Here is a 16229-nt window from a genome sequence, read left to right as displayed (position 1 = left end):
TGTCCTTCAAACTTGAAGTAGTGGTTTCAAAAGATGAGAACCACAAACCTTCCCTAAACCTCATTATCTTGTATCAGATAGAACATATCAGAAAAATCAGAGGCTGTGTTGCTGGATTTAAAGTAATATAGCTGCATGCTGCAGACACTGGCCTACAAAGTGATTAAATAACTGTATTCAGCAATGTGGCACCTAACACTACAATACTAGGCAAGCCCTAGACTAACTAAACTACATATTAAAAAACAAGTAGCTGAAAGCCCATTCTGTCACACATGTGTAATTCATAAAGTCGTGTGTAAACAAGCCAAAAACAGCTGAGAACTTTAAAACTGAACAGTAATAGGCCATGAATCACAGTCATGATTGAATCTGATGATATTCTAAATAAAAAGAGCTCTCAACCGTGCTTGTAGTTGTTTTCATCACCTCACACTGACTCAACAGACATTCTTGACTTCAGAGTGATATTTGGGGGTTTTGTGTGTGGTGGTAATGTTGTTATTGTGTGAGTGGTTGTGTTGATTTGTGTGTAGGGGGAGTTGTATTGAGAGTTTTGTGTTAATTTGCGTGGGTGGTGAATGACGAGGGTATGCTGGCATGAGGGGCAGTGTGTATTTGGGGTTATTGTGTATGCTGGTTGTGTTATGTGGGAGGTTTGGTTGATTTGTGTCAGGGGGGTTGTGCTGGGAGATTTGTGTTGATTTGTGTGGGTGGCCATTGGGCGCATGTATGTGCTAGTTGGCCCAAGTAATTGACCTTATGTGCAGTCTCCCTTATACAAATAATTCAATTGTGACATGGAAATTAGCTGTAGAATAAGGGTGGTGATTTGTTGAGTTACCTCTGATATCACAATAGTCTAGGACTCTTGGTATGGCATAGATACATGCCTTACTGTAGCTGTATACCACACGTGTAATTTGTAAAGTCAAAATGGCTGAGGACTTAAAAATTAGAAAGTAACAGACTGTGAAACCATATGATGATTCAATCTGGTGATATTCTTGACAAGAAGAGCTCTCAACCATGCTTGTAGCTGTTTCCATCACTTCACACCAACTCTACAGGCATGCAGTGACAATCCTGAAATCTTATTCTATAGAGGCACATAAGAAAAAGTGAAGAAAAAAAAAAAAGTTCTGCTGCTTGGGCTTTCTCTCTGATATGTCAATTTTGACAGAACTTGTGACGTAAGCTGAGAGGCAGAATACCACTGAATGACATTCAGTTGGCACTGAACTACAGTATTGTCCTCTGGAAAAAATACTTGGCTGAGTTCTCTTCTAATCAAGTAAGAACTTCCTCGAAACAGGACACATCCTTTGGAAAGATTTTTAACTTTTACAGCTTTCAGATGGCTCATAGAATTCTTTCAGAAGAACAAAAAAGCCTTAAGGCCGATCCATGGAAAAAGTTCTTATTATTTCCTAGTAAAGATTGTTGAGTACACTGTAGGCCCTTTTCACATTATTACATCCTTAGTTTTATTCATATGGGAGGCACAATGGCCTAATGGACAGGACATGGGACTAGAAGTCAAGAGACCTCAAATCAAGTCCTGAGTTTGCTGATGACTTGGTGTGTGAGACAGTGGGCAGGTGACTTCGTCTCTGTATGCCTGTTTCCATGTTTTTTTTAAAAAATGAACTTAATGAAACTCCCCCTACCCTTTGTAAAGCAATTTGACAGCTACAGATGAAGGATGAGCTATGTAAGAGCTACATGTCATTATTTTTACTATTCTAAAAGCCATTTGTCTTTGCCACTCAGCGGTTTGCTATAATATTTTGATCTCTCTGGTCTTTTGCTACTTCTCAAATATCATATGACCATCAACCGCTTGGTTTCTATTTCCCCTCCCCGATTTCTACTGAACTCCTTGCCTTGTATGTTCTCCTTGGCAGTAGGACCCCAAAGTGCTCTTTACAAACATCAGTGAATTATGTCTTACAATGTGGCTGTGGTAGAGAAGCATTTACAAGTGGAGAGATATGGGCACAGAAATGTTAAATGGCTGGCCTGGGATCACATAGCATATCTATACAGCAATAGAACCAGGAATAAAACATGTTCCCAGTTGTGTGCTTTAACTACAAGATCATCGTTCATCATCCCTCTAGTTGTCTACTGCGGAGATTCTTTATTATCCAGTCCCAACCCTGGTCTGTGCTGTTCCTTCTGGCTATCTGCTGCATTTCTCTGATTCTCAAAGCTTTTCTCCAGATTCCTGCCAACTCTTCCACTTAGATGTGTTTCTTGGCCATCTCTGCTCCTATTTTATAATCCACCCTACTCTCCCTCAGTCTCTGCACCTCATATCTATGTTCACTGTATTCTTTCATCTTCTGCTGACCCCTTCCCACATCATTCTGTGTTGTCATGGCCACAGCACTCCCTCCTCTGTAGCTGCCTCTGAGACTTGGAATTCCTTCTGTGTATTCCAAGTCATCCCATCCTATTAAGTTATACAAGGGCAATTTATTCACTCTTCTTGTTAAGATAATAAACTACACTTTTCTCACTTGAAGAAGCTCCTCATTTCACTATTTAACAGAACTGTGTTGAACCCTCTTAGTGACTCTTACTGTAAACAAATAGCTTAGGGGAATTCTTTACACCAGCTGTTCTCAGCTGTGGCCCAGAAAGCTTAATCACGTTGCACTAACTCTACATTAAATATTTTCCAAATACCAATTTTCCATGTAAACAATTTCTGCTGATGTGTGGCATGATACCGGGAGAGGTGCCCACAAAATAGTCTTACTTTTAAGATTTGGTCCAGTCTGAGAACCCCTGCTTTTATAAATTAAATATAGTTTAAAATGATGTCACTCAGCTAGCCTGTTTGCTTTCACCTTCTTCTACGTTGCTTTTAAAAACATGTTTACTTTGCATTTCCTCCTTGATTTATAACTTTTGTCATTCCTATTATTATACGATCATGTTTTTAAAAAAGGGGAAAAAAGCAGTCCTCCGCTTCAGAAAGTCTGTGAACAGCCACTGAGTAGTTACATTGGTGCTTTGCTTATGCTAACCATGGTCACATGAGGGCACCACATCTGTAAAAAAGAGTTTTGATATCTTCATGTTAGTAAGCATGGTGTATTTTAGATCTAAAAATCATATTTCAACCATTTGTATTAGATTATCACCCAACATTACTTTTTATTTTAGTAGCAACTGAACTGGAATCAGTTTTTGTAAAAATATAATTGAATACTGATTAAAACTTTACCAAAGATTTTTCACTTTTGATTGATAAATTTAAATCACTAAATAAATCAAAGTGAAGCAGGTAATTTTAGGTACATTATCTGCTTAAGGCGCCGTTATGCATTCATCCAAACAACATCTATTTTGTTCCTGTCTATTTGTTCTTGTTTTAATCCTAACACCAGGAAATGGAATCAGTAATTCAGAATTCTATCTGAGTTATTTCTTTGTGTGGTTTGTGCATACAATTTATTTTGTGTATGTATATGTAAAAGTACATTGTTGCTTGAGTTTTGTGAGCAGTATAAAACACATTTTCATCACAACTATTGTTTATAAAGATGAATGTCCAACAGATTTCTCCTTAGAAAACTTGGCTTTTCAATGCTTTTCATTGGGCCAAATCCTGAGTTTTTACTTAGGGCAGGTCTACACTAGAAACTTTTGCAGTTTTACTAATGACCATTCAGGATGGTGGTTTAAGACATTTCTATATTGTTAAAAGCCAAGTGTAGGTACATTTATATATTGCCATAAAAGTGCTTTGACCAATATAATTTATTTCACTGAGGGAACCTGTATAAGCTGCATCTACTCTAAGAGGGGTTGCTGATAGATGTTTGCTGGTATAGCTATGTCGGCAAACGTTTTCTAGTGTACACCTGACTTTACTCTTTACTCAGGCAAACTCAAAGTTCCATGGGAATTTTACCTGAGTAAAGACCTCAGAAGTTGACCCAGTGCACTTAGTTTCTATATAATGCAGTGTGGGATTTCTCATAACAAAGGAGCTTGTAAAGCTCTGTTGCAAAGAAACTTTTCAGTGACAAGCATGCAATTCTATATGTCTGTCCCTTTCAATTTGTTTCTTTTTATTTACAGAATGGTTTGTCTCCATTGCACATGGCAACACAAGGAGATCATTTAAACTGTGTTCAGCTTCTGATTCAGCACAACGTGCCTGTTGATGACGTCACTAATGACTATCTGACTGCACTGCATGTTGCCGCCCACTGTGGCCACTTCAAAGTTGCCAAGGTTCTCTTGGATGAGAAAGCTAATCCTAATGCCAAAGCACTGGTGAGTACGCAGTGGGTTACTAGTCACAGCTAAACGGTTTTCTAAAGTTGCAGTGTCTAATATTTGAAAGTTATTTTCTGTTGGTTGAAAGTTTACAGGGTCTGACATTCAGTGAGGCTAATGCTGTATTTGAGGAGTTCAAGAGAAGTTACTGTAGCTCCAATTTGATATTAACTTTTTTTCTTGTGCAGTCTGTGTAACTGTTGCTTATGGATAGTTAATAGTGATTTATGTAATTTTTAGTGTAACCAGAGCCCCTTTGCATTTTGATATTTATTGTGATTCTCTAATTCTGAGTAGAATGAGTGACTGCAATCTTAACTGCTGCAGTTGTCAGCCTGGGAGAAATTCTGATTTTCTAAACATTTGCAAAGAGGAAATGAATAAGTGACATTTAAAATAAAGAGGATATTTGAGTTCACAAAGTTCTGAAATTTGCAAAACAAGAATAAGTAATGTAACAAATATCCAGTATTCTTACTGAGTTGCATCTTTGTACTCACTTCTCTACATTAAAAACAAAACAAACTGCCTTTTCATACAAATAAACTGTTTCCGAATGTGTGTATATATTGTTTTAAGGTATTCTCATGGCTCACTTTGTAAAGAAATATGTCTGTATAAATATACCTTTAATAATCATCCTAAACAAATTTAAATTCTTACAGTAATTGTACTGTACTTTGGTGTTGTACTGGGCTCAGGTCAATGCTGTTAGGCAGTTGATTTCATAAGTACTACATGAGTTCTGTACGGAACTACAAACCTCTACACAATCAGGGTTGGTTTGATTCTTTTTTTTACAATTGACCTGATTTACCAGGTTCATTGCTCTCTCAGCCACTCTCTTCCATACAACCCCCTCATCGTATCTTCATTGCTTTGGGGGAAGGCCATTGTACTATGTCTGTCCCTTTGGTGAGTGCAGAATTCTGCTTGGCTTCTAGTCCTGTAATATTTATTTTGGCTGCATTCTGAAATTACTGAAGTCTCATTAAATATGTCAGCATATCTAGGGCTGCATATGATTGTGCACACACAATTGCTGGCAAAAATTTAGAGGCCAACTCATTCATGCATAGGGTCAGTTTCTCTATTCCGGCTAAGGCACAAGAATTGGGGAGGGAGTAAAAATGATTTTCAATTGTACCTACTGTATTCTGCGTCTCAGAGCAACCTCAGAGCTGTTCTAAGTTGTCTTGTCTTATAGCAGGTTCCTAAGGACCATCATACTAATAAAAAATAACCAGAATGCAATGCACTCTGATCAAGTTGCTTCTTCTGCTGATACTTCCATGATGTGCCTTCTTTGCTGAGGACCTCAAAAGACAGGGGGCAACACAGAGCTGTTTTGGTAGTTCTCTGCCACCCAAAGAGCCCCCTTACATCCAGATATTCCTGGTGACCAGTTTTGTCACAATTATGCTTCATTTGGCCCATTTTCCAGTTCTTTAGTACTAGTTTCTCCGGGTCATTATCCTATATTAATGGGCCCAGATAAATGGAGGCTCTGTTTATACTTAAGTGGAACATACACTTGCACTGATTGAATGCTATGAAGGCATGTGTTGTATCTAGTGTTATTGTAGCCATGTTGGACCCAGGGTATTAGAGAGACAAGTTGCATGAGGTAATATCTTTTATTGGACCAACTTCTGTTGATGAGAGAGACAGGAGCTCTGTGTAGCTTGTAAGCTTGTCTCTCCCACCAACAGAAGTTGGTCCAATAAAAGATATGACCTCACTCATCTTGTGTGTCTATGAAAGCATATGGCATTCTATACTACTGTAGCTAATTTAGTTAATTTTCATCAGATTTGAGGCCCAATTCGGTAAGCTGTTTTTAAAACTTCTCTGTGGAAGCTCTTTTATATGTATGTATTGAAGATACTATTGTAAGCAGCACATTACCAGTCTTGGATATTCTGGATAGCTTGTTTTCTTGTTTCACTTGGTTTCTTTTCTGTTTTACCATTTAATCACAAATAAGGTGGCAGTTTTAAATGTACACTATACAGGTTGTAGAAATATTTTTCTTTAGAATATATTGTATTAGTAATATATTTCATGTGAGAAAATGATCTTATTAAAATTAAGGTAATTGGCACAAAAATAGTGAAAGAAAAAATAGTGACAAAAATAATTCAGTAAAACAAACGTTAGTAATGGCGTAGGTGGTATATGAAAGTATTTCCTTTCTCATTAACAGAATGGTTTCACACCTCTTCACATTGCCTGCAAGAAGAACAGAATTAAGGTTATGGAACTTCTCCTGAAACATGGTGCATCTATCCAAGCTGTAACTGAGGTAAGAAGCATTGTTTGCATGTATGGCTTGGTTTCTAGTGCCAATGCAACACTCTTCAATTAGATGATACATGTGCATTGCTTAACAAATATACACTATTAAAAGTAAAAAAATGATTTTCAACTAGATAGGAACAGATTAACAAATGCAAATAGAAATATACTCAGTTACACCATCGGATCAGAACACCTACATAATGAATTTATTTTAAAATACAAAGATGATATCTCATCAGAAGAAAGGGGGCAGATTTTTAGAAAGGTTCTCCATATTTCTGCCTGCAGTTTTATACACATGGAGTAAAATTCACCCCCATGCAGAAGGTCAACAAAAACCCTATTTTGAAGGGTTATGTGTAGGGCCCTACCAAATTCATGGTCCATTTTGGTCAATTTCATGGTCATAGGATTTTAAAAATCATAAATGTCATGATTTCAGCTATTTAAATCTGAAATTTCAGTGTGTTGTAATTGTAGGGGTCCTGACCCAAAGAAGCTGGGGCGGGGGGGGGAGGGGGCACAAGGTTATTGTAGGGGGGAGGGTTGCAGTACTGCTACTCTTACTTCTGTGTTGCTGCTGGTGGCGGCACTGCCATCAGAGCTGGGCAGCTGGAGAGCCGGGGCTGCTAGTTGGGCCCTCAGTCAGCAGCCACCACTCTCCGGCCACCCAGTCTGAAGGCAGCGCAGAATTAAGGGTGACAAAGCTGTGACCCCCACTAAAATAACCTTGTGACACACACACCCCCACAACTCCCTTTTGGGTCAGGATCCCCAGTATAAGAAACGTTGGTCTCCTCCCATGAAATCTGTATAGTACAGCGTAAAAACACACAAAAGACCTCATTTCACAGGGGGAGACCAGATTTCACAGTCCGTGACGCGTTTTTCATGGCCATGAATTTGGTAGGGCCCTAGTTATGTGGTTCATAGGCCTTGTGATAGCTCTGCATAGAGATGAAATTCATCTACAGTAATTTGTGATTACAAATGAAATAGACATCAGTCTGCTATTACTTAGGGCTGCATATGATTGTGCACACACAATTGCTGGCAAAAATTTAGAGGCCAAATGAAACTGCACTGGAAATTTGGTCCTATTTGTGTGCAGAGCCCTGTCAAGTTAAGAATAACGGCCACTTGTATAAAGGTGAGATAACTATACAAGGAGTCAAGTTAGAAAAAGGATTAGCTGCTCCATTAAGGAAATTAAACAGGCTACACTTGGGAACAGTTTACCTCTCAGAGCTTTGAAGTGTGAATTTGTTTCCATTTTTTAAATTATTCAATGGAAAATCAACCAGTACTTTACCTAAATGACAGGGTGATAAATGGAAAACTTTTCTGCATGAGGTTATACTTTCTTGAATAAGTATCGGGGGTAGCCGTGTTAGTCTGTATCTACAAAAACAACAAGGAGTCTGGTGGCACCTTAAAGACTAACAGATTTATTTGGGCATAAGCTTTCGTGGGTAAAAACCTCACTTCTTCAGATGCATAGAGTCTTTCACTCTATGCATCTGAAGAAGTGAGGTTTTTACCCACGAAAGCTTATGCCCAAATAAATCTGTTAGTCTTTAAGGTGTCACCAGACTCCTTGTTGTTTTTCTTGAATAAGGATCTAAGTAGTGTTTCCTTAAGGGAAGCAGACATCTTGGTCTTCCTTAGGGAGGCTTTAAGCAATGGCCCCAACTGGTTTCTACTAGCTAAAGGGGACATGAATCTGACTTTCAGGTCATAGCTTGAAGCCCCATCAGTACATGAATGAGAGGCACAGACTGAAACTTAAGCAAAACAGACACTGTCTTTCTTCTCCTCACTTGTGGCTTTCTAACCGTGAAAATAGGCAGTTTGTAGAGCTGTGTGATTAACTGATTTTTCATTTCACTGGCAGTTCAGAAAAATAGAGAGGGAAATTTGGTTCAGGGCAAACTGTAACCAATTTTTTAATTTATTTTAGGCATAGTAAAAAAAGAGTAAAAGTTTCATTTTGGGCCAAATAAAACATTTTATTTGGGGGATTTTTTTCACCTTTTTAATAAAAGCAAAAGAAACAAAGGCTAGGTACCAAAAAACAACTAAACCAAAAAAAAAAAAAAAAGGAGGAAGTGGTGGTGCCCCTCTTATACTCAACAGCACAGTGATTAGGGTACTCATTTGAGACGTGGAAGATCCATGTTCAAATCCCCTCTCTGAAACAGGGGCTTGAACCCAGGTGTCCACCTTCTTAGGTAAGTGCTCTAACCGCCAGCCTGTGGTGCATTGTAGCATGGGTCTCTCTCAGACTGTGAAGCTGTTCCACTTTGTATAAAATACTTGAATAATTGTTGAGTGAGAGAGAAAGAAAGAATGACTCTGTAGCCTGGTGTTAGGGCACTTACCTTGGAGGAGAGACATCTGGATACTGGTCCTGCTCCAATGACTATTTAATTATTTATACAAAATGGAACAGCTTCGGAAGGGAAGACTGAGAGAAACCTGCCCCAAAATATCCTAGAGCCTGGTGGTAGGACACCTGGTTCAAGTCCCTGCTTCAGAGTGGGGATTGGAACTGGATCTCTCACTCCCAGGTGAGTGTCCTAATATCTGGGCTATTGGATATAAGAAAGGGAGGCATTTGCTGCCTCCTTCTCCTCCTGGGTTTTTTGTGAATGGCACCTAAAATCCCCTTGTGAATGTGGCCTGAAAAATGGAAATGTTTCATTTTCAATGATGTTGAAACAGTTCATTTTGAAACTTCCAAAAATATTTCATTTTTTATTTTAAAACAATTTTCTGAAATTGACATGAATTCAAACAATGTTTGGGTTGATCCAACTATGAATCTTTGGGCCAAAAATGTAGCTCAGCTGTAATTGTCTGAGTCTAGGTGATCTTATCCACAAAGGATTAGAAAATATAGCATAAAATGCTCAACTCCATTATCTGGTGAAGACAGCCCAGATTAATAAGGTTATCCACAACCCAGAAACAGTTCTTTCAACAGGAGAATTGCAGGTGTTATGGTGGAAGAATAATTTCTTCATATACTGCACTTGGTCACCACTACTGCTCTGTCTTCCCTTCCACTTCTGTCATTAGCCATTAGTATATCATGGTGACCTGTGATGGTGACGCTGCAGAGGAGGATATTTTGGAGCCACTACATTTGCAGTCATGAACAAAGGTGGTTTAATCTCTTATGTGGCTATCAGTACATTGGCCAGACAGCTGCACAGTGTTCTTCACTAGAGAAATCTGAAACCAACAGGTTCTGTCCTGTTTGTCAAGAGTAGGAGGACAGAAAAAGTTGGTCCCAAATGTGACTTGTCTTACGCCATCATTATTGTACAACTGTTTATTAATATGATTATTTTTTGCAGTTTCCATACCTTTTTATAGATCCTCTATCTTGCCCCTCTCTTCCGCTGAAAACTTGCCTTTTTTGCACATGGGTTAATGTTTGTGATGAAATCTGATAACGGATTTATTTTTGTGATTTAAAAAAAAAAAACCTTCAAAAATTCTTTCCTGTAAAGTGTTATAAAAGAAGGTGGATAGTAAATAATACAACTAGTTAGAGCAGTGGTTCTCAACCTATTTACCATGTGGGCTGCATATGGGGTCCACAAAATGTTAGCTGGGCTGCAGGTTGAGAACCACTATGCCTCCCACCTAACCTCCCCCCCCCACAAATCCCTATGCTCAGTGCCCTCTGCCGAGAGACCCCTCCACAGAGTGGGGCCAGGAGCTGGAATTGGGGCAGGGACCCTAACCCCAGGCCCTGCTGTGCAGGGGGCACCTACGACTCCGATCCCCCTAGCTGCCCGCACCCTGCTGCGGGGGGCCAGGGGGCAGCCAGCTGTGCAGACCCTGAGCCCCACTGGCTACCCAGATCCCGAACCCCACAGCAGGGAGTTGGGGGGCAGCTAGCCATCCGGACCCCAAGACCCACTGGCACCTGAGCCCCGCAGAGTGGGTAGCCAGGGCCCTGACTCTGGAGCCCGCTGTGGGGGAGCAGGCAACAGCTGGCTGCCTGAACCCCAAGCCCTGCTGAGGGGGCAGCCAGGATTCTCACCCCGTAGCCTGCTGCGGGGGGGCAGGTGGCAGCCAGCTGCCGAGACCCCAAGCCCTGCTGTACGGGGCATCCCAGAGCCCCGACGTATGGCAGGGGAGCTGGCAGCCTGGACCCCGGAGCCCTGTGGCAGGGGAGCTGGCAGCCCAGCCAGGCAGCAGGGCAATCCGGAGCCTGCTGGATGGCAGGGAAGTCTGCTGCCCAGACCCCGAGACCCGCCGGGAAGGAGCATCTAGGACCCCCAGCTCCACCAGGTCCATGAGCCCCACTGTGCATGGCCGGATGGCAGCCAGTGCATGGGGCATGGGTCCAGCGGTAGCCTGCAGTAGGGCAGACTGGAGCCCTCAGCCTTTCGCACACAGCTGAGCTGGGCCACAGCTGTGTGCTAAGTGGGCCACATGCGGCCCACAGGCCCTGGGTTGAGAACCGCTGAGTTAGAGCTAGTAACAAACTAGATTCTTTGGGCCACATCCTCTCTCATGCTGGCTTTTCCAGATTAGGAGACAAACTTGCAGTTTCTTATTCACAGTTCTGATGAAATGAGGTGAGGGGTTATTTACCAAAATCAAGAGATCTTCTGAGATCCATAGAGATCTGGTACCTCTTTATAAATGATATCCTTCCCCGTGGAGCACAGCTCCATTAGAGAACATACAGACACTTGCTGATTTCCACCACAGCTGTGCAGCAGCAGCTGTGAAGGGGGCTCTGGGGTTCTAATGCTGCTTGGAGAACTATTAAATATTAATTGGATTTCTGATGGGAAATCCTTGGGGTCAGCAAGGGAGTGTGCTCAGTTGAGTGGCTGATCCCCTGTCTATCCCCCCAAATCCTGTGGAAGGGCAGCCCCACAGAGTTCTAGTGCTGGAAGTCTGCGTAGTTTCAAGGAGAAAGGAAACGTTCTGTAGAGCTAGCACTCTTCTGCACTCTGCAGTGGTTTTGAACTTGTCTCCTCTCATGGAAGTAGATGGATAACATTGACCAATATGATCAATGGGCATTTTCATTTACTTGGAAAAAAATTGGAGGTGGTGGGGAGGAACGACCGTAAATCCACCTGCATTAACCCTGTGTTTCAGCAAGTTGCATCTTCATAACAGAAACAATTGTATCCATTTCTTTCCAGTCCAGTATTGATTTGTAATGAAAATTTCTTTATTTCCTTTAAAAAATGTTAAATTTAATATAAAAGCAAAATTTTAAGTGGAAGCAAAATTTCACCTTCTTCATTAATGTATAGATTTTAGTGAATTTCTGAACTAACTATAATGTTTATTATTTATACCCCTCAATCCTAAGCACATATAAAGCCCCAATTCCACATGTGCTTATAGCTAAATATTTGTGTAAGTCTTTCCAAGATCAAGGCCTTGTTCGGTCATTTGAAAACAGCAAGCACTGGGGTATATTGATTTTTAAACTATTCAGTGTCTCCATGGTTTGTTCAAAGAAGATAATGTAAAACTAGCAAGTTAATTTTGCTTGTTCATTTGTTTGTTTTTAGTCGGGCCTAACTCCAATCCATGTTGCAGCCTTCATGGGACATGTAAATATTGTGTCACAGCTGATGCATCATGGAGCATCACCCAACACTACCAATGTGGTGAGCAATGACTTTCTTCTCAGTAGCATGGAAACACATTTTTAATGAACTAGAATCTCTGATATTGGTATTTATTTAAGGGTCCAATACTGTAAGGTGTTGACCACCTCTTGAGAGGTGATCAGCACTCATAGCTCCTCAAGAAGTCAGTGGGAGTTGTGAGAGCCGAGGATCACTCAAGTGGGTTTACAGGACCCTGGGAAAATTTTGCTTTAGGCCTGATCTACACTTAAAATTTAGATTGACCTTGTTATCACTGCTAAGAGCCATGGGTAAGCTGACCTAACCCTGGTGTAGGTGCAGGTAGGGCAACAGAAGAATTCTTCCATCTCTCTAGCTTCCACAGCTTGGGGAGATGGATTACCTACATTGACTGACAAACCCCTTTCTGTCAGGGTAGGAAGCATCTACATTCTGGCACTACAGCAGTATAGCTGTGGCATTGCAGCTGTAGTGCCTTTAGTGTAGATATGGCCTTAGTTTTATCCTGAACTGATTATATTAATCTATTTATTTGCTAACCTAAAGAATGAGAACTCACTCACTATAGCTTAACTTAGCACATCTAATTTTTGAGAAGTGCACTTGACTGCTTGAGCTCTGCTTCCCCAGAACACCAGAGGCCTTACCATTTAAGGCAAGTTCTGTTGTTGTCAACAGATTGCAGCAGATTGTCAGGACATATTGCATGTGTCCATACAGCCGTACAAGTGCACTTTTACTGGAGGAGCGCTGCATGCCCCAGGCTCCCAGGGAAGTGGTGTTTAGGTGTGTACTTGACAAACTACACTCATTGCTTTAGGAAAAAAGAAGGATGTAAATTTGAATCCTTCTTTTATAATTTGGCATGAAAGTATCTCTTCAAAACAGAGAGATGGACACTATCAGAAGAAAGCACTGTATAGATGGTTTGTTCTGTAAACAATATTAAATTATGCACACATGCAGCACCATCTGTAATTTAGGCAACATTTGGATTAAAAGATCCAGCGAAGTACAAAAATCAAGAAAACAATTTCCCTCTTGAAATCATTCTGGTTTCCTTGGATATGCATCTTTTGTTAAGCCTTGGATTTATGTACTTAGTAATGATTTTTTATGTTCACTCAACCGAGTGCTTGTCAGATCACAACAGACATTTGGGTCATGGGGCATAACAGCAGAAATGTAGAGGAAAATCAGCACATCTGAATACATAAAATTTGCAATCATTCTAAATGTTTGACCAACTGAGTGGTCATTTAATTTGACATCATTTTAACATTGTAAATGGACTACAAATGAACAAGAGCTTTGTTTTCTTTTCAACAAAAGGAGAGAACACTAATGTACTATCCTATTAGCAAACTGATGCTGGAATAAATTACTTTCCAAGGTATAGCTCTAGAGGTCAAATATTGATTTGCTTCCACATCCTGCTCACAAACTACTCCTTAACAAAAAAAAAAAAATCATGTGGTGATTATTTTAAATTGGATCATGAGGTTTTTTTACTGATTAAACATGTTTTTTTTTTTTTACTGAATCTTTGACTGTGTTTTGCTTTCACTACTACATGTTAGAGAGGAGAAACAGCACTACATATGGCTGCCAGAGCTGGCCAAGCAGAAGTTGTTCGATACCTAGTACAAAATGGAGCTCAGGTAGAAGCTAAAGCTAAGGTAAGTTAATATTCCATGTATAATAAATAAACAAAGGGTACACTTAGCAAAGCCAGGACGTTTTGCCAATTAAAGTGAAACATTTTCTTCCCAGCCTCTGGGGAGGGAGCAAGGAAGTGAAACCGTGTGTTGGTCTTTATATTGTGGTAATGATCTTTTTTGTTTCTGTTTGGTGCTCAGATACTACGGTGAGGGCACTACAAATGGATAGATAAGGCAGATGGGGTCAAGCTGATACTGATGGTCATTTTTCCCCTCAGTTTTACTGGATGGGGGGAAATTGTTTTTATTATGTGTAAAACTATCATCCCTGTGCCATAGGCATCTGCTGTCATCTCACAAAGCTTTGCTCTGTATACATTCAAAAAATAAATATACTTTGAAAGAATGCTTCACACAGGACTCCAGACAGTGCTAACATCACTGGAACACCTAAAAGTCAGATGTAGTAGCCTTGCAGAGAAGAAAGCAGTGATGGTTGGACTGCCATGTCACAGTCAGGCAAAAAATACAGTGGTTTCAAAGCAATAGCAATTTACCTGTAGGAATTTCTCCATAATAGATCAGATATTAAGGAGTGGATGATTGAAGTAGGATGTCTCAATTGGAAAAAGGTGCTGTCACCAAAGAATGGATAATTAAGTAAATTTGGGTTATTCCTAGTCTCTTTGTGGGGAGGAACAAGGGGAGGTGGTGTGACATGGTAGGATAGTTTGTTGAAGACAACTGAGATTGTTTGGAACCAAGATCGTGCAATGTGGAAGTGTAGGAAAATGTCAGTACATAATTTACAGAAACAACTAATGAAAGAAGGTGAAATGATCTGGTAGGCCCCTGGTGCAAGGTCACAGACTACACTTAAGTGACTCAATCTATTTATTTTTCTTCACTGAAAATAATCTGTGAGGCTCTTCTCAGAGCAACTCCTAAGCCTAAGTACAGTGGCATTGCTGTTCTGAAATGAGTCATTGCAATCTCTATAAAAGAACATGGATTTCAGTGCCACATAATTTTTGTAGTATTCTGTTTTTAAAAAAATAATAATTGAGCATAACCAAGTATAACAGGCACCCTTACTTTTTTTTTTTTAACAAATTTGAAACTTTTTACCAGTTTCTCTGGAATTCCCCATTATTGAGACAGAGACTATGAAAGGAATTGCTCACTTCTAAATAAACATAAAAGATATGTTTTAATACATAAAATAAGGAAATTAAGTGCCAAAGATTCTCACTCCATCCCAAACTCCTTCTGGTGTGATTAGATATTGCAGGAGGTCATAGAACAGGTTAAGATCTTCGGACTAGATTTGTAAAGGTATTTAGATGCATAGTGGGGTTTTCAAAAGCATCTAGGAGCCTAAAATTCATTGATTTCATTGGGTGTTAGGTGCCTAGATGCTTTTGAAAATCCCACTAAGTGCCTAAATACCTCTATAAATCCGGTCAAGGGACAGCTCTAAATCCACTGTAGCTTTGATGAGGCCCTTAGTACAATATGGCCTGCAATATAATTTCATGGTAAAATGATGCAATGCAGGAACAGATTGAGAAACTTGAATACCTTATTTTCTGTTCTTGATCACATTGTGTGTGGGAAACATTTTCTGTAACAAAGCACCTTCGGGCACTACACCCCTTAATCATATGACAGAGAGGAAAAACAGCATGGACTATTCAGTAGTTTTAGCCTTGATAGAATTAATAGTCATTTACAGTTGCATAACAACAACATCTCAGCAAATAATGTCCTTATGCAGACTGTACTGTATTCCTGTCATCTTTATATTTAGGATGACCAAACGCCACTACACATTTCTGCCCGATTGGGAAAAGCTGATATAGTGCAGCAGTTGTTACAGCAAGGAGCATCTCCGAATGCAGCCACTACTTCTGGGTATACACCACTACATCTTGCTGCTCGAGAGGGACATGAAGATGTAGCCTCAGTTCTTTTGGATCATGGTGCATCTTTAGCTATAATTACAAAGGTAAGGGAGTTGTAGAAGTGATCGCTCAAATGCTTTAAAAGGTTTTGGATTAGTTGCCAGTGAATTTGGTGCAGGAGTCACATGTGCATACCAAGTGACATAGGAATTAACTGCATTCTATTATCCAGGAGGATAAAGATAACATGTTTGCACTTCTATGCTTGATTTATAACATAGCCTCGTGATAAAAACATATTGATTTTTTTTTTAGTGTCACGGCTCAATTGTTCTCATGGATATCTGTAATCTGCTTTGATAGACTTGTCTAATTTTTAAAGACTAAACTTAGCACATTTGTCTAGCAATGCCTATCGTGTGTGA

At 40.0% G+C, this 16229-nt stretch overlaps 1 protein-coding gene across 28 annotated transcripts in view; it reads left to right on the top strand.

The window, feature by feature from the left end:
• Nucleotides 1–16229, top strand: part of ANK3 (ankyrin 3) — a 548316-nt gene that overhangs the window by 391432 nt on the left and 140655 nt on the right. For all 28 annotated transcript variants that reach the window (XM_065553406.1, XM_065553396.1, XM_065553399.1 and 25 more), the window contains 5 exons: nucleotides 4099–4296; nucleotides 6506–6604; nucleotides 12159–12257; nucleotides 13820–13918; nucleotides 15711–15908. In XM_065553406.1, the coding sequence (XP_065409478.1) occupies nucleotides 4099–4296; nucleotides 6506–6604; nucleotides 12159–12257; nucleotides 13820–13918; nucleotides 15711–15908 (693 nt within the window). The remainder of the gene's footprint in view (nucleotides 1–4098; nucleotides 4297–6505; nucleotides 6605–12158; nucleotides 12258–13819; nucleotides 13919–15710; nucleotides 15909–16229) is intronic.

Source organism: Chrysemys picta, chromosome 7 (genome assembly GCF_011386835.1).
Source record: "Chrysemys picta bellii isolate R12L10 chromosome 7, ASM1138683v2, whole genome shotgun sequence".
Taxonomy (NCBI): domain Eukaryota; kingdom Metazoa; phylum Chordata; order Testudines; family Emydidae; genus Chrysemys; species Chrysemys picta.
This window is presented reverse-complemented; position numbering and strand designations above follow the sequence as displayed.